Raw genomic sequence first — 23020 nt, forward strand, 5'->3', positions numbered from 1 at the left:
ATCAAAACTGCCATCGATAAAAGACAATACTGTGCAGCTGTATTCATCGACCTGGCCAGGGCTTTCGACTCTGTTCAATTATCACATTGTTATCGGCAGACTCAAATGGCTGCCTTGCCTGGTTTACCAACTACTTCTCAGACAGAGTTCAGTGTGTCAAATCGGAGGGCCTGTTGTCCGGACCTCTGGCAGTCTCTATGGGGGTGCCACAGGGTTCAATTCTCGGGCCGACTCTTTTCTCTGCTGGTGATTGCTGCTGGTGATTCTCTGATCCACCTCTACGCAGACGACACCATTCTGTATATTTCTGGCACTTCCTTGGACACTGTGTTAACTAACCTCCAGACGAGCTTCAATGCCATACAACTCTCCTTCCGTGGCCTCCAACTGCTCTTAAATGCAAGTAAAACTAAATCCATGCTCTTGAACCAATAGCTGCCCGCACCTGCCCGCCCATCCAGGATCACTACTCTGGAAGGTACTGACTTAGAATATGTGGACAATTACAAATACCTAGGTGTCTGGTTAGATTGTAAACTCTCCTTCCAGACTCACATTAAGCATCTCCAAACCATTCAATTTAGAATCGGCTTTCTATTTCATAACAAAGAATCCTTCACTCACGCTGCCAAACATACCCTCGTAAAACTGACTATCCTACCGATCCTTGACTTCGGCAATGTCATTTATAAAATAGCCTCCAACACTCTACTCAGCAAATTGGATGCAGTCTATCACAGTGCCATCCGTTTTGTCACCAAAGCCCCATATACTACCCACCACTGCAACCTGTATGCTCTCGCTGGCTGGCCATTGCTTCATATTCGTCACCAAACCCACTGACTCCAGGTCATCTATAAGTCTTTGCTAGGTAAAGCCCCGCCTTATCTCAGCTCACTGGTCACCGTAGCAGCACACACCCATAGCATGTGCTCCAGCAGGTATATTTCACTGGTCACCCCCCCAAAGCCTATTCCTCATTTGGCCACCTTTCCTTCCAGTTCTCTGCTGCCAAAGACTGGAATGGATTGCAAAAATCACTGAAGCTGGAGACTCAAATCTCCCTCACTAACTACTAAGCATCAGCTGTCAGAGCAGCTCACAGATCACTGCACCTGTACATAGCCCATCTGTAAATAGCCCATCCAACTACCTCATCCCCATATTGTTATTTATTTATGCTCCTTTGCACCCCAGTATCTCTACTTGCACATTCATCTTCCGCACATCTATCACTCCAGTGTTTAATTGCTAAATTGTAATTACTTCGCCACTACGGCCTATTTATTGCCTTACCTCCCTAGTCTTACCTCATTTGCATACACTGTATATAGATTTGTTCTATTGTGTTATTGACTGTACGTTTGTTAATTCCATGTGTAATTGTTTGTGTCGCACTGCTTTGCTCTATCTTGACCAGGTCGCAGTTGTAAATGAGAACTTGCTCTCAACTGGCCTACCTGGTTAAATAAAGGTGAAATAAATAAAACAATTTTTTAAAACTAATCCTAATCTCCTAACCCTAACCTCTTAATCCCAACCTCCTAACCATAACCTCCTAACCATAACCTCCTAACCCTAACCTCCTAACCCTAACCTCCTTCTTTTGCTCTACTCCCTAAACCACTAGTTTAAGGGGTTAAGTGTCTTGCTCAAGGGCACAACGGCAGGTATCTGTTACTGATTTTTGCTTCTCTAACTTGTGGGTCCTACCCCTAACCTCCTAACCTTAACCTGCTAACCCTAACCTCCTAACCCTAACCCCCAAACCCTACCTGGTGCAGGATGGAGTAGGTCAGCAGGCTGTTGGGTCCTGATCCATCCTGGTCTGAGGCCTGGAAGGTGTAGATGGACGCCCCAGGCTCCATGTTCTCAGGTATCACCATGGTAACGGGGTCCTCCGGGAAGTAGGGTGCGTGGTCGTTGCTGTCCTTCACCTCGATGTCCAGCTGCACCAGGTGGCTGCTGGGTAATGTCATGGAGAAGTCGTCCACCTCTATCTGTAGTGTGTAGCGGGCAGATCGCTCGTAGTCCAGCTCCCTTGCCAGGTACACGTCACCTGTCTGACGGTCCACCATGAACGTTCCGTCTCGGTCTGACCCGCCCACCACCGTATAGGTCACCTGACCAGCCTCAGGGAGCTCTAAGCTATCATGTGACTTCACAGAGCCAATCACAGAGCCCGGTTTGGCCTCCTCAACGGAGTTTAAGTATATGGAGAGGGAGTTGGCTTTGGAAGGAGCTCTGCTCGCACTCAGGACCTGTGGACAGAGACATGGGGATATGGTAAGCATACTGTATATCCTCAATACACCACTCAGGACCTATAGACAGAGACATAGGGATATGGTAAGCATACTGTATATCCCCAATACACCACTCAGTACCTATAGACAGAGCCATAGGGATATGGTAAGCATACTGTATATCCTCAATACACCACTCAGGACCTATAGACAGAGACATAGGGATATGGTAAGCATACTGTATATCCTCAATACACCACTCAGGACCTATAGACAGAGACATAGGGATATGGTAAGCATACTGTATATCCTCAATACACCACTCAGGACCTATAGACAGAGACATAGGGATATGGTAAGCATACTGTATATCCTCAATACACCACTCAGGACCTATAGACAGAGACATAGGGATATGGTAAGCATACTGTATATCCTCAATACACCACTCAGGACCTATAGACAGAGACATAGGGATATGGTAAGCATACTGTATATCCTCAATACACCACTCAGGACCTATAGACAGAGCCATAGGGATATGGTAAGCATACTGTATATCCCCAATACACCACTCAGGACCTATAGACAGAGACATAGGGATATGGTAAGCATACTGTATATCCTCAATACACCACTCAGGACCTATAGACAGACCCATAGGGATATGGTAAGCATACTGTATATCCTCAATACACCACTCAGGACCTATAGACAGAGACATAGGGATATGGTAAGCATACTGTATATCCTCAATACACCACTCAGGACCTATAGACAGAGACATAGGGATATGGTAAGCATACTGTATATCCTCAATACACCACTCAGGACCTATAGACAGAGACATAGGGATATGGTAAGCATACTGTATATCCTCAATACACCACTCAGGACCTATAGACAGAGACATAGGGATATGGTAAGCATACTGTATATCCTCAATACACCACTCAGGACCTATAGACAGAGACATAGGGATATGGTAAGCATACTGTATATCCTCAATACACCACTCAGGACCTATAGACAGAGCCATAGGGATATGGTAAGCATACTGTATATCCTCAATACACCACTCAGGACCTATAGACAGAGACATAGGGATATGGTAAGCATATATCATCAATATATTGGTGTTAAAGGCTTGTAGGTAGCTAACTTCATCACCAGGTTCAATAGGGAGAGCCGGCTGGAGGACAAAATGAGTAGCTAGCTAATCAATGTTTTTTATAACTGGGATCTTCAAACAATCTGTTAAACTTTGAGGAACATTTTGAGCAACTATGAAAATCATTGACATTAATGATAATCAATTTAGCACGATAGCTGAACATTAACACTCAGCAGACTCACGCTATGTGTCTAATAAAGACCATTATACATGCCTTGTGGCAGTTGGAGCTACATTTTCCAAAACAAGGCCAAAGAATCCAAATATTGCTGTGAACCTGCAACAGATTTCCCCCCTCCCACTCTCTTTTCTCACTGTGAATAAAAGAAACTGAACGTTTTAAGAGTTTCTTACAACCTCCCACAACAGGCCTGCTAGTGCTAATCACGTTTAATCAGATAGGCATGTCACTGCCAGGAACAATAATAAGGGATAAAAGTCAACATAATCAAAAAAGGAAATTGTAGTGAGCTTTCAGATCTCACTGCAGTGGGCTGGACTCGGGCGTCTACAGTATTGAGTTTTTACACCTCCCTTGATGACCAATCAGAAGAACATGAAAGACTTCAGCTTTGACACATCGCTCCCTTTGTATGGAAACAGGCCCCAGAAGTTACACATATACCACATTGTTCTAATAAGCCTGTTTTTCAGATCGCTCAAAGCAGGGGATGGAGTCACAGGGTTTAAATATCTGACAGAGAGAGAGAGAGAGAGAGCGAGAGAGCAAGAGAGAATAAATGAATGAAAGTGAGAGAGTTAGACCAGGAGAAATAGAGAGAGAGAGAGCAAGACAAGGAGAAAGAGAGAGGAAGGAAAATAAAAGTTTTGTACTCTTATCCATTTTTCTCCTCAACAAATACTTGTTGATGCTTAATTCATTACAATTACAACCTACAATAACTTGATAACCCGTAGGTACACTATACAGCACCACTATGTTGGCAGTCACTAAACAGCCCATGCTCTTTATGCAACATAATATGACAATCTATTAATTAACTCCACATTAGACGGCAAATTGAATGTCAACAAGCGGTAGAATTAGTGAGATCATATCCTGTCCCTACTGCTGTACTTGTCTTGGACGAGGGCTCTGATAGAAACATGTCAACAAGCGTTAGAATTAGTGAGATCATATCCTGTCCCTACTGCTGTACTTGTCTTGGACGAGGGCTCTGATAGAAACATGTCAACAAGCGTTAGAATTAGTGAGATCATATCCTGTCCCTACTGCTGTACTTGTCTTGGACGAGGGCTCTGATAGAAACATGTCAACAAGCGTTAGAATTAGTGAGATCATATCCTGTCCCTACTGCTGTACTTGTCTTGGACGAGGGCTCTGATAGAAACATGTCAACAAGCGTTAGAATTAGTGAGATCATATCCTGTCCCTACTGCTGTACTTGTCTTGGACGAGGGCTCTGATAGAAACATGTCAACAAGCGTTAGAATTAGTGAGATCATATCCTGTCCCTACTGCTGTACTTGTCTTGGACGAGGGCTCTGATAGAAACATGTCAACAAGCGTTAGAATTAGTGAGATCATATCCTGTCCCTACTGCTGTACTTGTCTTGGACGAGGGCTCTGATAGAAACATGTCAACAAGCGTTAGAATTAGTGAGATCATATCCTGTCCCTACTGCTGTACTTGTCTTGGACGAGGGCTCTGATAGAAACATGTCAACAAGCGTTAGAATTAGTGAGATCATATCCTGTCCCTACTGCTGTACTTGTCTTGGACGAGGGCTCTGATAGAAACATGTCAACAGACAAGAACAACACAGCCATGTTAAATCCTATTACACACTAATTATTACTCACATTCTTCACAGAGAAATGAGGGAAGGAAAAAAAATTAAGAAATAAGGAACACAGAGACGCTGTTTTACTGCAGCCATTACAAGACCCTTCTATTTTCCTGGAACCTTAGAGATTCCGGTCTGCGTTCCAAATGGCAACCTATTCCCTACATAGGGCACTGGTCAAAAGAAGTGCACCATACAGGGAATAGGGTGTCATTTGGGATGCATCTTGGATTTACAGCTACAGAGTTCCTTCCATTGTGCTGGTCTGGTCAGTCACTATTAAGTTGTATATTAAATATTAATTAAATTAACTTGAATGGTGTATTTTATGTGGGTGCATTATACCAGGCGGTGTCGTATTGAAGTGAGGCTACTGTATTAAAAGTGTTGAAGTCATTCAGTATGGTCTTGATCAGAGCAATCACAGCTGGTGATCATCATGGGCCAGATGGGAGCACTTGATTCATACCTACTGTAGTTTTCCATCTCTTTTGAAAAGTCACAGAGAAGGAGAAGTGAGGGAGGGAGGAAGGAAGGAAGGAAGGAAGGAAGGAAGGAAGGAAGGAAGGAAGGAAGGAAGGTTGTCAGAAATCAGACTGCCACGTCTATTTGGAACGACTTTGTTGTGAGGGGCCAGACTTCTAGAGCCAGACTTCTAGAGCCAGACTTCTAGAGCCAGACTTCTAGAGCAAGCTTGACGTAGTACTTCTCCCAATACTTTAGTTAAATATGGGATATTTGATAGATTGGTGTAGGCTATGATTTAGTAGTTTTCTGACCCTTATTATTAGGATACAGGTAGATCTGTGAGAAGAAAGGTGGTAGGGGATAGGAGATAGCAGTCTGAGTTCGGGCTCATACCTGTATGTGGGGGGTTAGGGGTCTCACCTGTATGTGTAGTGAACAGGTAGCGCTGTGAGAGGGAAGGAGTTATGGGCTAGGGGTTAGGGGTCTCACCTGTATGTGTAGTGAACAGGTAGCGCTGTGAGAGGGAAGGAGTTATGGGCTAGGGGTTAGGGGTCTCACCTGTATGTGTAGTGAACAGGTAGCGCTGTGAGAGGGAAGGAGTTATGGGCTAGGGGTTAGGGGTCTCACCTGTATGTGTAGTGAACAGGTAGCGCTGTGAGATGGCTGGCCTCGGTCAGTGGCAGTCACAGTGAAGCTGTACTCAGCTCGGTCAGAGTGACTCAGAGGAGAGGAGGAACGCAGTTCACCTGTAGTTGGGTTCAGAGAGAAACGCTCTGCTCTGGGACCTGTAGAGGAGGGAGGGAGGGAGAAAAAGAGAGCGAAAGAAAAAGAGAGACCGAGAGAGAGAGATACAGAGTGAGTGACTGAGTGAGTGAGTCCAGCTACAAATTGTTACACAGAGTTGTTTTTGGAAACAATGCCAGAAGAAAACAATGCATTCCTCACATAATCACTCAACGGCAGAAAATAGCAAATTGCTCTTCAATCATTAACTTATACACAATCCCTCCCTTACTCTCTCCCTCTCTCTCTTCCTTCTTCCATCCCTCTCTCACCTGACATGGAGTAGTACACCGTGCCGTTCTCTCCCTCATCAGGGTCCTTGGCCTGTACTTTCCCCAGCAGTAGACCTGATGCCTGGCCCTCCATCACCTACGGAATGAAATTACAAGGTAAAACGGTGACTTATTTCCTTCTCAACGCTGACCACTAACATATCATGTGAGACCCCATGCCCTAAGGGCCCTGGTCAAAAGTAGTGTACAATATAGGGAATAGGCTGCCATTTGGGACGCAGCCTCACTATCACCTGCATGGTCAGTCCTCTGCCAGGCTGGCTGTGTCTGAAGGAGGGAGTGTTGTCGTTCTCATCCAGGACGGTGATGAAGGCTGTCCCCGTAGCGCTGCGCGGGGGAGTACCTCCATCTTGGATCACCAACAACACCTGGTAACTACTCTGCTGCTCCCTGTCCAGACCTACACGGGTACTGATCTCACCTGAGGGAGGGAGGGAGAGGACACAGGGAGAGAGGAAGGAGGAGAGAGAGAGAGAGAGAGAGTGAGAGAAATGGGAGGGAGAGAAGTAATGATGAGAAAGTAAAGGGAGAGCATGTCATCTTTGATCACACACACACACACACACACACACACACACACACACACACACACACACACACACACACACACACACACACACACACACACACACACACACACACACACACACACACACACACACACACACACACACACACACACACACACACACACACACACACACACAGGCATGGCAGCAACCTGAACAGCTGCAGTGAAGGTTAGAGTTATCTCGAGAGCGGCTACACACAACCTCAGAGCAGGCCAATCAGGGCCCAGCAGGACACTCAACACTGCAGCTGACCTGATTTATTTGCACAGAGAACATACAGCACAGGGAGCTGCAGTAGGAGAATGAGTGAGGGTGAATGGTCATGTAAATTGTGGTGTTGTGTGTCTATTCTGAGTGCCACATCTGAAGTTCCTGTGGTAAATATAAAGTTATTATACACGGAGTGTGTTAAGTCTTGAGACAATTGAGACATGGATTGTGTATGTGCCATTCAGAGGGAGAATAGACAAGACAAAATGCCTTTAAATGGGATATGGTAGAAGGTGCCAAGCACACCGGTTTGTGTAATGAACTGCAATGCCGCTGATTTTTTCCTGCTCAACAGTTTCCCGTGTGTCTCAAGAACGGTCCACCTCTCAAAGGACATCGAGCCAACTTGACAACTGTGGCAAGCATTGGAGTCAACATGGGCCAGCATCCCTGTGGAACACTATCGACACCTTGTAGAGTCCATGCCCGGACAAATTGAGCCTGTTCTGAGGGCAGGGGGGGGGGGGGGGGGCTCAATATCAGGAAGGTGTTGTTAATGTTTTGTACACTCAGTGTATCTCTTTTTAGTCCATTCATTAACCAGTCGTTGAACTACCTGTGTGTGAGTTGATCTGGAAGCTTCTGTCTGGGTGTAGGAGTCTGTAACTGAGCCTGCCGTTGAGCCCTGAGTCGCGATCCATAGCCGAAACCCGTCCGAACCCTGACCCCGCCGGAAGGTTCTCTCTCACGGCCAGGAAAGCCCTCTCCTGTGTCAAACGAGGTGAGTTGTCGTTTTCATCGGTCACCGACACCCTCACCGTGGCACTGCCCGTCTTCGTCAGCTGCCCGTGGCCCGACGTGGCCAGAACCATCAGCATGTACATGTCCTTCACCTGGGCAAAGGTCATGGACACACTTTTAAAAGACATGACACTTTCAATTCAAGTTTGTCAGACGTGTTCAGGCCTCTAAAAGGAGTCTAATGTCAGATGAATAAGACCAACATGATCGATATCAATGAAAGTGTCTAAGAAGCATTCAGTGTGCGGGTCTGGACACGTTTATATATCTTCCTGTCACATGTCCCTCACCTCTCTGTCCAGGGCGCTCTTCACAAAAAGCCAGCCGCTGTCTGCTGCAATGCCAAACCCTGCTGCGTCTCCGTCAGGTCTCAGGTAGTACGCCAGTGGAGAGGAGGAGCCTGAACCCGTGGTGTCCAGGCTCAGAGCTCGCACCTGTAGATGGATGAATTAAGTGATTCATCAGAAACACATACAAAACATTACAGAACTGACAGTTCTGTTTGATATGTGAGATATTATGTCTATTGTTATATACAGAAAAACATGTCCAAGACAATGTTCCCCTTTCAACCTGTGGATGAACAGTATACATGATGTGCAGCAGATATTGGGCCGGTTTCCATGATACAGATGAAGCCTATTTTGGTCAAGAGAAATCGCTTTCAATGGAAATTCAAATGGTTGTTACTCCACGGTAGGATGACTATAGTCTGGGTCTGGGAAACCTGCCTTCAATATCATTTTCTTACATACAGCAGAGTTGTATCCAAGACTATTTTCCTCTTGGGGACAATAAAGGGTTCCACTTTATTTGGATAATCCCATGTAGATGATCTGCAGATACTCAAACTATCAACAACCGATCAACTGCAACTCTGTTGATACATAACAGCGTGCTGATGTTATGTTTAGGGATAGTTAGAAGACATTTTTGTTGGATGTTAGTTGAACAATCTACAGGACATACCTGTAGGAAGCGTGTGCTGAGCGGCGTGTTCTCCCTCAGCTCCACACGGTAGGTCAGGGTGTCGAACACGGGACCGTGGTCGTTCTCCGCCTGGACGTGCACCACCAGCATCATGGTAGAGCTTAGCTGCGGCGCGCCGCCATCTTTAGCTGTCACCGTCAGGTCGTAACGCGGCGTTACGTCGTATGACAGCCCGCCAACCAGCCGGATCTCCCCTGTGCTGCGCTCCATGGAAAAGGTTCTTTGACCTCCAATTGAGGTCGCGGTGGAGGAAAGATCAAAGGTCATCTGGCCGTTGAGGCCGGAGTCCCGGTCTTTGGCCTGGACTCTGTAGACCACGGTCCCTATCTCTGTGTGCTCCGGGAGGAGGAGAGACTCAGAAGAGGAGGGCATGAAGACAGGAGCGTTGTCGTTGATGTCCTGGATGGTGATGTGGACGTGGGTCTGACCGAAGGCAGGGGGGCTGCCGCTACGAGCCTGGAGCTCCAGGGTTAGAGAAGGCTGGGCCTCGTGGTCCAGAGGAAGGCTGGTCCGCAGGGCACCACTCTCTGGGTCCACAGTGAAGTAGCCAGCAGGGTCTCCAGAGGAGATGGTGTACAGGATGTCCTTACTGGGGCCACCTGGGAACAGACAGGGAAAGTTGAATGTTTTATTATCCCTTATGTACAGGATACACAGGGTATACACCATCCAACCAAATGCTTACTTGCATGTTCTTTATTTCACAAAGCAACAACCATAAGAAATAATAAAATACAACAATATGAACATAAAGTAAATGGCTCAGTAGAATAGAATACATATCTTAGCATAGGTATAACACAGGAAGGAACCATTCATAGTCCAATACTTTACATGTATTGGGGAAGGGAGGCAAGTGTTTAAACTGTGCAGTATTTATCAATCATAATAACAGTCTGGTAGCAGCAGTTGTGATGTGTGTGTTGTGTGTGTGTGTGTGTGTGTGTGTGTGTGTGTGTGTGTGTGTGTGTGTGTGTGTGTGTGTGTGTGTGTGTGTGTGTGTGTGTGTGTGTGTGTGTGTGTGTGTGTGTGTGTGTGTGTGTGTTTGAGTGCATGTTTGTTTTGTGAATACAGATGCAATTGTGTGTGTGAGTTTATTTTATTTGTATCTTTTGAAGTGAGATGACAAGATCCAGAGCCAGACCAGACGAGGAGAATAGAACCAGACCAGACGAGGAGAATAGAACCAGACCAGACGAGGAGAATAGAACCAGACCAGACGAGGAGAATAGAACCAGACCAGACGAGGAGAATAGAACCAGACCAGACGAGGAGACCAGAACCAGACCAGACAAGGAGAATAGAACCAGACCAGACGAGGAGGCCAGAAGCAGTCCAGGCGAGGAGACCAGAACCAGAACAAACGAGGAGAATAGAACCAGACCAGACGAGGAGAATACAACCAGACCAGACGAGGAGACCAGAATCAGTCCAGATGAGGAGACCAGAACCAGAACGGACGAGAAGAATAGAACCAGACCAGACGAGGAGAATAGAACCAGACCAGACGAGGAGAATAGAACCAGACCAGACGAGGAGACCAGAACCAGACCAGATGAGGAGAATAGAACCAGACCAGACGAGGAGAATAGAACCAGACCAGATGAGGAGACCAGAACCAGACCAGACGAGGAGAATAGAACCAGACCAGACGAGGAGAATAGAACCAGACCAGACGAGGAGACCAGAAACAGTCCAGGCGAGAAGACCAGAACTAGTCCAGACGAGGAGACCAGAACCAGACCAGACAAGGAGCACTTCAGTTACAATATACTCCCCCTCAGTCATTTGTCAAGTATTTTACACTGTGACAGAGTCCTACATATCCAAAGTAATGATTATAAAAACAATGTGCTGGGATGGAATGTGTGATTAATGTGATTTCTAAACGAGGTGTGTACAGTGGCTCGCTGCCTATTTGAACAACTGGCACAGGGAGCACGGAGGGAGCACAGAATGCCCCAGTGAGTCCTTTCAGCACATGCTGCCCACACACACACACACACACACACACACACACACACACACACACACACACACACACACACACACACACACACACACACACACACACACACACACACACACACACACACACACACACACACACACACACACACACACACACACACACACACACACACTCACACACTCGCATATGCATACTTTCAAACAGGTGTTAGCGGTCCTTAAGCAATCAGAAGTTCCAATTCCAAGTCACACCCACCGTTCTTACTGATGGCCTGTACGTTGCCAACCTCAGTCCCTCGCAGTACGTTTTCAGATACAGTGAAGCTGTACTGGCTGTGTTCGAACACAGGGGGCGCCACCAGGCCTGCCACCACACTGATGTTGACCCGGGCGTTGACCAGTGCTGCCAAACCCCCTCCGTCCTGGGCTGAAACCACCATGGGGATCACCGTGTTGGCCTTGCCATGCAGCGACCGGGACAGGGAGATCACACCTGGTGGAGAAAGGACACAAATCACAGTGGTCAAGGTCAGACACAGCTCCAAATACACACACAGAGACATGAGGATGGACACACACACACACAAACATACACACTTTATTTAGTTCCAGGAAAATTCAATTCCAGCGCGCTGGCATCTGGCATCTGTAAGATCCATTAAACACATGGTGGAAAATACAAGAATGCCTTTTTCCTCGATACACCTGTAACTACATAAGAAGTTAATACAGTACCAACCTGTGTCTTTGTTGTTAAAGCTGTACTACATGTAAAAACACCAACCTGTGTCTTTGTTGTTAAAGCTGTACTACATGTAAAAACACCAACCCGTGTCTTTGTTGTTAAAGCTGTACCACATATAAAAACACCAACCTGTGTCTTTGTTGTTAAAGCTGTACCACATATAAAAACACCAACCTGTGTCTTTGTTGTTAAAGCTGTACTACATGTAAAAACACCAACCTGTGTCTTTGTTGTTAAAGCTGTACTACATGTAAAAACACCAACCTGTGTCTTTGTTCATAGTTAAAGCTGTACCACATGTAAAAACACCAACCTGTGTCTTTGTTGTTAAAGCTGTACTACATGTAAAAACACCAACCTGTGTCTTTGTTGTTAAAGCTGTACCACATATAAAAACACCAACCTGTGTCTTTGTTGTTAAAGCTGTACCACATATAAAAACACCAACCTGTGTCTTTGTTGTTAAAGCTGTACTACATGTAAAAACACCAACCTGTGTCTTTGTTGTTAAAGCTGTACTACATGTAAAAACACCAACCTGTGTCTTTGTTGTTAAAGCTGTACTACATGTAAAAACACCAACCTGTGTCTTTTTGTTCATTAAAAAGCTGTATTACAGTAAAAGTACCAAACTGTGTCTTTGTTGTTAAATCTGTATTACAGTAAAAGTACCAACCTGTGTCTTTGTTGTTAAAGCTGTACTACATGTAAAAACACCAACCTGTGTCTTTGTTGTTAAAGCTGTACTACATGTAAAAACACCAACCTGTGTCTTTGTTGTTAAAGCTGTACTACATGTAAAAACACCAACCTGTGTCTTTGTTGTTAAAGCTGTACTACATGTAAAAACACCAACCTGTGTCTTTGTTCATAGTTAAAGCTGTACCACATGTAAAAACACCAACCTGTGTCTTTGTTGTTAAAGCTGTACTACATGTAAAAACACCAACCTGTGTCTTTGTTGTTAAAGCTGTACTACATGTAAAAACACCAACCTGTGTCTTTGTTGTTAAAGCTGTACTACATGTAAAAACACCAACCTGTGTCTTTGTTCATAGTTAAAGCTGTACCACATGTAAAAACACCAACCTGTGTCTTTGTTGTTAAAGCTGTACTACATGTAAAAACACCAACCTGTGTCTTTTTGTTCATTAAAAAGCTGTATTACAGTAAAAGTACCAAACTGTGTCTTTGTTGTTAAATCTGTATTACAGTAAAAGTACCAACCTGTGTCTTTGTTGTTAAATCTGTATTACAGTAAAAGTACCAACCTGTGTCTTTGTTGTTAAATCTGTATTACAGTAAAAGTACCAACCTGTGTCTTTGTTGTTAAATCTGTATTACAGTAAAAGTACCAACCTGTGTCTTTGTTGAGGGTGAAGAAGGGGGAGTTGCCCCTAGGGATGGTTTGGTACGTGACCCTCCCGTTCTCCCCAGTGTCGGGGTCAAGGGCCGTAACCTTGACAACAGACGTGCCAGGTGCACTCTGGGAGCTAAGGCTGACGGCGTAGCTCACAGGGTAGAAGACTGGTCTGTTGTCATTGATGTCCAGCAGGTCCACCCTGACGTAGGCCACAGAGTTCAGACCGCCCTGCAGAGGAACAGAGAGGAAAATCAATCAACAAATCAAAAAGACAACTCTCATTGGAATGTGAAGTAGAAGTATCAGTGACATTCTGTGTTGGTTTGTTGGAGATTTATGTGAAACCAATAATAAAACAATGGACAAATCCAGAATTTTCTGGGACAGTCACCACATGAAGTGTCCTGGGGTAGGAATGTTTTTTATTTCAACATGCTTCAGTTAAGCTGAGCACCTTTCCCCCTTTATGTCAAAGCCCAGCTGTAGTGAGTTAGGTGTTGGGTTTGCACCTCTTCTAAGGACAAAAAGCTCTCTGTTCTACTAGACTTTGCATGCTGTTGTATATCAGCAGGACAAAGTGGTAAACAAACACATTTGACCACATTAATGGAGAGAGTTCAAATCAGCAGGAACCCTGGTAAAGACGTCTGACTCTGAAATCTAGTCCTGGCAGGTTGGTGGAGGGATACGGATTGATAGCTTCCCCAGGGAAACAGCAATCTGTCAGGATCTGTGGGGGTTGAGAGGGTTCGCTACTGCCACAGAGCAGAGAGCTCTGTTTCCCTGGCGGCTCGTTCTGAACAGAATACAGAGCAGGCTTTTCATTTGGCCGGACTGATGAGAGGGTGGAGGAGGGAGGAGGGAGGAGGGAGGGAGGAGGGAGGAGGGAGGAGGGAGGAGGGAGGAGGGAGGAGGGAGGGAGGAGGGAGGAGGGAGGAGGGGGAGGGGGAGCAGCGGTCCAACTTATTAAATATTACAGCTCTCTGCCTGTCTGACTGTATGTCTGTATGTCTGCATGTCTGTCTGTGTCTGTCTGCCTGCCTGCGTTTCTGTCTGTCTGCATGTCTGTCTATCTGACTGTCTGTCTGCCAGTCTGCTTGACGTTGTATTCATTTTTGTCCCCCTCTCTCTCTCTCTCTCTCTCTCTCTCTCTCTCTCTCTCTCTCTCTCTCTCTCTCTCTCTCTCTCTCTCTCTCTCTCTCTCTCTCTCTCTCTCTCTCTCTCTCTCTCTCTCTCTCTCTCTCTCTCTCTCTCTATCACTCCCTCTTCTCAATCTGATTATTTTACCACAACTGCAGTGATTTCCATTAATTTCTACCCTTTAACTTTCAAGTATGATTTGGCGTGTGGCGCTTCAGGATGCTATCACAGCACAGTCCTGCCAGGATGACTCATTCACAGCACAGTCCTGCAAGGGAGACTCATTCAAAGCACAGTCCTGCCAGGGAGACTCATTCACAGCACAGTCCTGCCAGGATGACTCATTCACAGCACAGTCCTGCAAGGGAGACTCATTCAAAGCACAGTCCTGCCAGGGAGACTCATTCAAAGCAGAGTCCTGCCAGGGAGACTCATTCAAAGCACAGTCCTGCCAGGGAGACTCATTCAAAGCACAGTCCTGCCAGGGAGACTCATTCAAAGCACAGTCCTGCCAGGGAGGCACATTCACAGCACAGTCCTACCAGGGAGATTCATTCACAGCACAGCCCTGCCAGGGAGGCACATTCAAAGCACAGTCCTACCAGGGAGGCACATTCAAAGCACAGTCCTACCAGGGAGATTCATTCACAGCACAGCCCTGCCAGGGAGATTCATTCACAGCACAGCCCTGCCAGGGAGGCACATTCAAAGCACAGTCCTACCAGGGAGATTCATTCACAGCACAGCCCTGCCAGGGAGATTCATTCACAGCACAGCCTGCCAGTGAGACTCATTCAGACTATTTTATTTGGCTGCACTAATGACAGATTTGCTGCTCTGCTGTGTTCTGCTCTGCCTGGCTGGGGAGCTGCTCCCCTCTCTACTAGCTATCCTGGCTCTGGCTCTATAGCTGCATCTAATAGCCAGGTTTCTGCTAGCTATGTGTCTGCTGTGAACCCTGCTGTGAAATGTCGGTTAAAAAGATCCATTCAATTGTTGGAAGCATTAATATTACCAGGGTGCTGGAGTTTTTCTTCTTTTAACCCTGCGGTTATAAACACTGTGAAAAACACTGCTTTAAGAGATCACTGTCAGGGGTTTAATGTACTCACAGGGAGAGATTAGAATGCCACTCTATTCCCATAGGGCTCTGGTGAAAAGGAATGGACTATATAGGGAATGCAGACATTGAACAAGGATGGAGAGATAGCCAAGAAGTGGGTCTATAGAGAGAAGAGGGTGGAGAGATAGCCAAGAAGTGGGTCTAGAGAGAGAAGAGGGTGGAGAGATAGCCAAGAAGTGGGTCTAGAGAGAGAAGAGGGTAGAGGGATAGCCAAGAAGTGGGTCTAGAGAGAGAAGATGGTGGAGAAATAGCCAAGAAGTGAGTCTAGAGAGAGAAGAGGGTGGAGAGATAGCCAAGAAGTGGGTCTAGAGAGCGAAGAGGGTGGAGAGATAGTCAAGAAGTGGGTCTAGAGAGAGAAGAGGGTGGAGAGATAGTCAAGAAGTGGGTCTATAGAGAGAAGAGGGTGGAGAGATAGTCAAGAAGTGGGTCTAGAGAGAGAAGAGGGTGGAGAGATAGTCAAGAAGTGGGTCTAGAGAGAGAAGATGGTGGAGAGATAGCCAAGAAGTGGGTATAGAGAGAGAAGAGGGTGGAGAGATAGCCAAGAAGTGGGTCTAGAGAGAGAAGAGGGTGGAGAGATAGTCAAGAAGTGGGTCTATAGAGAGAAGAGGGTGGAGAGATAGTCAAGAAGTGGGTCTAGAGAGAGAAGAGGGTGGAGAGATAGTCAAGAAGTGGGTCTAGAGAGAGAAGATGGTGGAGAGATAGCCAAGAAGTGGGTATAGAGAGAGAAGAGGGTGGAGAGATAGCCAAGAAGTGGGTCTAGAGAGAGAAGAGGGTGGAGAGATAGTCAAGAAGTGGGTCTAGAGAGAGAAGAGGGTGGAGAGATAGTCAAGAAGTGGGTCTATAGAGAGAAGAGGGTGGAGAGATAGCCAAGAAGTGGGTCTAGAGAGAGAAGAGGGTGGAGAGATATGGAGGAGGGGAGAAGAATAAACTCCATAATAAAGAATAAAGTCCACTGCGGGACTTGTTCCGGAGAGGTTGAGGAAGGTGGAGGGAGAGATGGTTGGTGGAGAGATGGTTGGTGGAGGGATGGTAAAGATGGTAAGTGGATGGTAAGAGATGGTAAATGGAGGGAAGAGTGCAGAGCGAAGGAGAGATTAGGAGGATGGAGAGATACAGTAGGAGATGTGTGGAGACTCACCCCATCCACGGCGGTGACGGTAAAGTCGTAGCTGGTTGGCCCCTGATCCCTGTCCAGAGCCACGTTGGTACAGATCTGTCCTGTCTCCTTCCCTACAGAGAACTGGGAGGGGACAGCACTGTTGATGCCTGACCCCAGAGAGTAGCTGATGGAGCCGAAGGAGCCACTGTCCGCATCTGTCGCTGTCACCTGAAGAGAGGGAGATAAAAGAAGAGGATGTCTGGGTTAGACATTTTGTCTTAAGGGGATCTATCACTGTTATGCCTATGAAGACACAATAATCTTAGGAGCAAGACAAGATAAGAAAATATTTACTAACTTTTGGAGGACATTGAATGTTGACTTCAAAAAATAATATTATTCCACTACCATAAATGAATTTTGGACAGCTGAAGCAATCACCCTTCTAGTTCGACCAATGTATTTTAGCATGTACCCTGTGGGATAATTTTGGATAGTACCACTAGTATGAACGAGAACCCACACAGGACAGTACAGGACAGTACATAGCAGGACAGTACATGACAGTAACAGTAACAGCAACAGTAACAGTAACAGTAACAGTACAGGACAGGACAGTAACAGTAACAGTAACAGTAACAGTTCAGTACAGGACAGGACAGGACAGGACAGTAACAGTAACAGTAACAGTAACAGTAACAGTAACAGTAACAGTAACAGTAACAGTAACAGGACAGGACAGGACAGTAACAGTAACAGTAACAGTAACAGTAACAGTAACAGTAACAGTACAGGACAGGACAGTAACAGTAACAGTAACAGTAACAGTAACAGTAACAGTAACAGTAACAGTTCAGTACAGGACAGGACAGGACAGGACAGGACAGGACAGGACAGGACAGTAACAGTAACAGTAACAGTACAGTTCAGTACAGGACAGTAACAGTGACAGTAACAGTAACAGTAACAGTACAGTTCAGTACAGGACAGTAACAGTGACAGTAAAAGTAACAGTAACAGTACAGTTCAGTAGCAGTAACAGTAACAGTAACAGTAACCTTAACAGTAACAGTACAGTTCAGTACAGGACAGTAACAGTAACAGTAACAGTAACAGTAACATTAACAGTAACAGTACAGTTCAATACAGGACAGTAACAGTAACAGTAAGTAACAGTAACAGTAACAGTAACAGTAACAGTAACAGTAACAGTAACAGTACATGACAGTAACAGTAACAGTAACAGTAACAGTAACAGTAACAGTACAGTACAGGACAGGACAGGACAGTAACAGTAACAGTAACAGTAACAGTAACAGTAACAGTAACAGTACAGTTCAGTACAGGACAGTAACAGTAACAGTAACAGTTCAATACAGGACAGTAACAGTAACAGTAACAGTAAAAGTACAGGACAGTACAGTACAGGACAGGACAATACATAGCAGGGTGGTACAGTACAGTACAGTACAGTACAGTACAGTACAGTACAGTACAGTACAGGACAGGACAGGACAGGACAGGACAGGACAATACATAGCAGGGTGGTACAGTACAGTACAGTACAGTACAGTACAGTACAGTACAGTACAGTACAGTACAGTACAGTACAGTACAGGACAGTACAGGACAGTACAGGACAGGACAATACATAGCAGGGTGGTACAGTACAGTACAGTACCGTACAGTACCGTACAGTACAGTACAGTACAGTACAGTACAGTACAGTACAGTACAGTACAGTACAGTACAGTACAGTACAGTACAGGACAGTAACAGTAACAGTAACAGTAACAGTACATGACAGTAACAGTAACAGTAACAGTACAGTACAGTACAGTACAGTACAGTACAGTACAGTACAGTACAGTACAGTACAGTAACAGTAACAGTAACAGTAACAGTAACAGTACAGGACAGTAACAGTGACAGTAACAGTACAGTTCAGTACAGGACAGTAACAGCAGCAGTAACAGTACAGGACAGTAACAGTAACAGTAACAGTAACAGTAACAGTAACAGTAACAGTAACAGTAACAGTAACAGTAACAGTAGCAGTAGCAGTAACAGTACAGTTCAGTACAGGACAGTAACAGTAACAGTAACAGTAACAGTAACAGTAACAGTAACAGTAACAGTACAGTACAGTACAGTACAGGACAGTAACAGTAACAGTAACAGTAACAGTAACAGTAACAGTAACAGTGACAGTAAAAGTACAGGACAGTAACAGTAACAGTAACAGTAACAGTAACAGTAACAGTAACAGTAACAGTAACAATACAGGACAGTACAGTACAGGACAGTAACAGTAACAGTAACAGTAACAGTAACAGTAACAGTAACAGTACAGGACAGTAACAGTAACAGTGACAGGACAGTACAGTACAGTACAGGACAGGACAATACATAGCAGGGTGGTACAGTACAGTACAGGACAGTAACAGTAACAGTAACAGTAACAGTAACAGTAACAGTAACAGTAACAGTAACAGTAACAGTAACAGTACATGACAGTAACAGTAACAGTAACAGTAACAGTAACAGTAACAGTACAGTACAGTACAGTACAGGACAGGACAGGACAGGACAGGACAGGACAGGACAGGACAGGACAGGACAGGACAGGACAGTAACAGTAACAGTAACAGTAACCTTAACAGTAACAGTACAGTTCAGTACAGGACAGTAACAGTAACAGTAACAGTAACAGTAACATTAACAGTAACAGTACAGTTCAATACAGGACAGTAACAGTAACAGTAACAGTAACAGTAACAGTAACAGTAACAGTAACAGTAACAGTAACAGTACATGACAGTAACAGTAACAGTAACAGTAACAGTAACAGTAACAGTACAGTACAGGACAGGACAGGACAGGACAGGACAGTAACAGTAACAGTAACAGTAACAGTAACAGTAACAGTACAGTTCAGTACAGGACAGTAACAGTAACAGTAACAGTTCAATACAGGACAGTAACAGTAACAGTAACAGTAACAGTAACAGTAAAAGTACAGGACAGTACAGTACAGGAGAGGACAATACATAGCAGGGTGGTACAGTACAGTACAGTACAGTACAGTACAGTACAGTACAGTACAGTACAGGACAGGACAGGACAGGACAGGACAGGACAGGACAATACATAGCAGGGTGGTACAGTACAGTACAGTACAGTACAGTACAGTACAGTACAGTACAGTACAGTACAGTACAGTACAGTACAGACAGTACAGTACAGTACAGGACAGGACAATACATAGCAGGGTGGTACAGTACAGTACAGTACCGTACAGTACAGTACAGTACAGTACAGTACAGTACAGTACAGTACAGTACAGTACAGTACAGTACAGTACAGTACAGTACAGTACAGTACAGTAACAGTAACAGTAACAGTACATGACAGTAACAGTAACAGTAACAGTACAGTACAGTACAGTACAGTACAGTACAGTACAGTACAGTAACAGTAACAGTAACAGTACAGGACAGTAACAGTGACAGTAACAGTACAGTTCAGTACAGGACAGTAACAGCAGCAGTAACAGTACAGGACAGTAACAGTAACAGTAACAGTAACAGTAACAGTAGCAGTAGCAGTAACAGTACAGTTCAGTACAGTAACAGTAACAGTAACAGTAACAGTAACAGTAACAGTAACAGTAACAGTAACAGTAACAGTACAGTACAGTACAGTACAGGACAGTAACAGTAACAGTAACAGTAACAGTAACAGTGACAGTAAAAGTACAGGACAGTAACAGTAACAGTAACAGTAACAGTAACAGTAACAGTAACAGTAACAGTAACAGTAACAGTAACAGTAACAATACAGGACAGTACAGTACAGGACAGTAACAGTAACAGTAACAGTAACAGTAACAGTACAGGACAGTAACAGTAACAGTGACAGTACAGGACAGTAACAGTAACAGTAACAGTAACAGTAACAGTAACAGTAACAGTAACAGTAACAGTAACAGTAACAGTAGCAGTAACAGTACAGTTCAGTACAGGGTAACAGTAACAGTAACAGTAACAGTAACAGTACCAGTGACAGTAACAGTAACAGTAACAGCAACAGTAAAAGTACAGGACAGTAACAGTAACAGTACCAGTAACAGTAACAGTAACAGTAACAGTAACAGTAACAGTAAAAGTACAGGACAGTAACAGTAACAGTAACAGTAACAGTAACAGTAACAGTAACAGTAACAGTAACAGTAACAGTAACAGTAACAGTACAGGACAGTAACAGTAACAGTAAAAGTACAGGACAGTACAGGACAGTAACAGTAACAGTAAAAGTACAGGACAGTACAGGACAGTAACAGTAACAGTAACAGTAAAAGTACAGGACAGTAACAGTAACAGTAAAAGTACAGGACAGTACAGGACAGTAACAGTAACAGTAACAGTAACAGTAAAAGTACAGGACAGGACAGGACAGTACAGTACAGGACAGGACAGGACAGGACAATACATAGCAGGGTGGTACAGTACAGTACAGTACAGCACAGCACAGGACAGTAACAGTACAGGACAGTAACAATAACAGTAACAGTACAGGACAGTAACAGTAACAGTACAGGAAAGTAACAGTACAGGACAGTAACAGTAACAGTACAGGACAGTAACAGTACAGGAAAGTAACAGTACAGGACAGTAACAGTAACAGTACAGGAAAGTACCAGTACAGGACAGTAACAGTAACAGTACAGGACAGTAACAGTACAGGACAGTAACAGTAACAGTACAGGACAGTAACAGTACAGGAAAGTAACAGTACAGGACAGTAACAGTACAGGAAAGTACCAGTACAGGACAGTAACAGTAACAGTACAGGACAGTAACAGTACAGGACAGTAACAGTAAGAGTACAGGACAGTAACAGTACAGGACAGTAACAGTAACAGTACAGGACAGTAACAGTAACAGTACAGAACAGTAACAGTAACAGTACAGGAAAGTAACAGTAACATTAACAGTAACAGTACAGTTCAGTACAGGACAGTAACAGTAACAGTAACAGTTCAATACAGGACAGTAACAGTAACAGTAACAGTAAAAGTACAGGACAGTACAGTACAGGACAGGACAATACATAGCAGGGTGGTACAGTACAGTACAGTACCATACAGTACAGTACAGTACAGTACAGTACAGTACAGTACAGTACAGTACAGTACAGTACAGTACAGGACAGGACAGGACAGGACAGGACAGGACAATACATAGCAGGGTGGTACAGTACAGTACAGTACAGTACAGTACAGTACAGTACAGTACAGTACAGTACAGTACAGTACAGGACAATACATAGCAGGGTGGTACAGTACAGTACAGTACAGTACCGTACAGTACAGTACAGTACAGTACAGTACAGTACAGTACAGTACAGTACAGTACAGTACAGTACAGTAACAGTAACAGTAACAGTAACAGTACATGACAGTAACAGTAACAGTAACAGTACAGTACAGTACAGTACAGTACAGTACAGTACAGTACAGTACAGTACAGTACAGTACAGTACAGTACAGTACAGTACAGTAACAGTAACAGTAACAGTACAGGACAGTAACAGTGACAGTAACAGTACAGTTCAGTACAGGACAGTAACAGCAGCAGTAACAGTACAGGACAGTAACAGTAACAGTAACAGTAACAGTAACAGTAACAGTAACAGTAACAGTAACAGTAACAGTAGCAGTAGCAGTAACAGTACAGTACAGTTCAGTACAGGACAGTAACAGTAACAGTAACAGTAACAGTAACAGTAACAGTAACAGTAACAGTAACAGTAACAGTAACAGTAACAGTACAGTACAGTACAGGACAGTAACAGTAACAGTAACAGTAACAGTAACAGTGACAGTAAAAGTACAGGACAGTAACAGTAACAGTAACAGTAACAGTAACAGTAACAGTAACAGTAACAGTAACAGTAACAATACAGGACAGTACAGTACAGTACAGGACAGTAACAGTAACAGTAACAGTAACAGTAACAGTAACAGTAACAGTACAGGACAGTAACAGTAACAGTGACAGTGACAGTGACAGTACAGGACAGTAACAGTAACAGTAACAGTAACAGTAACAGTAACAGTAGCAGTAACAGTACAGTTCAGTACAGGACAGTAACAGTAACAGTAACAGTAACAGTAACAGTAACAGTAACAGTACCAGTGACAGTGACAGTAACAGTAACAGCAACAGTAA

The 23020-nt window shown here is 44.6% G+C and overlaps 1 protein-coding gene across 1 annotated transcript in view; it reads right to left on the reverse strand.

The window, feature by feature from the left end:
• LOC124004732 (protocadherin-16-like) overlaps positions 1-23020 on the reverse strand; it is a 222272-nt gene that overhangs the window by 27575 nt on the left and 171677 nt on the right. Inside the window, exons 3-12 of the mRNA XM_046313459.1 lie at positions 16827-17015; positions 13422-13653; positions 11574-11810; positions 9326-9945; positions 8647-8790; positions 8172-8448; positions 7007-7194; positions 6753-6849; positions 6325-6482; positions 1776-2261 (exon numbers count right to left, since the gene is read on the reverse strand). Coding sequence (XP_046169415.1) covers positions 1776-2261; positions 6325-6482; positions 6753-6849; positions 7007-7194; positions 8172-8448; positions 8647-8790; positions 9326-9945; positions 11574-11810; positions 13422-13653; positions 16827-17015 — 2628 coding nt within the window. The remainder of the gene's footprint in view (positions 1-1775; positions 2262-6324; positions 6483-6752; positions 6850-7006; positions 7195-8171; positions 8449-8646; positions 8791-9325; positions 9946-11573; positions 11811-13421; positions 13654-16826; positions 17016-23020) is intronic.

This window comes from Oncorhynchus gorbuscha, linkage group LG19 (genome assembly GCF_021184085.1).
Source record: "Oncorhynchus gorbuscha isolate QuinsamMale2020 ecotype Even-year linkage group LG19, OgorEven_v1.0, whole genome shotgun sequence".
Taxonomy (NCBI): Eukaryota; Metazoa; Chordata; class Actinopteri; order Salmoniformes; family Salmonidae; genus Oncorhynchus; species Oncorhynchus gorbuscha.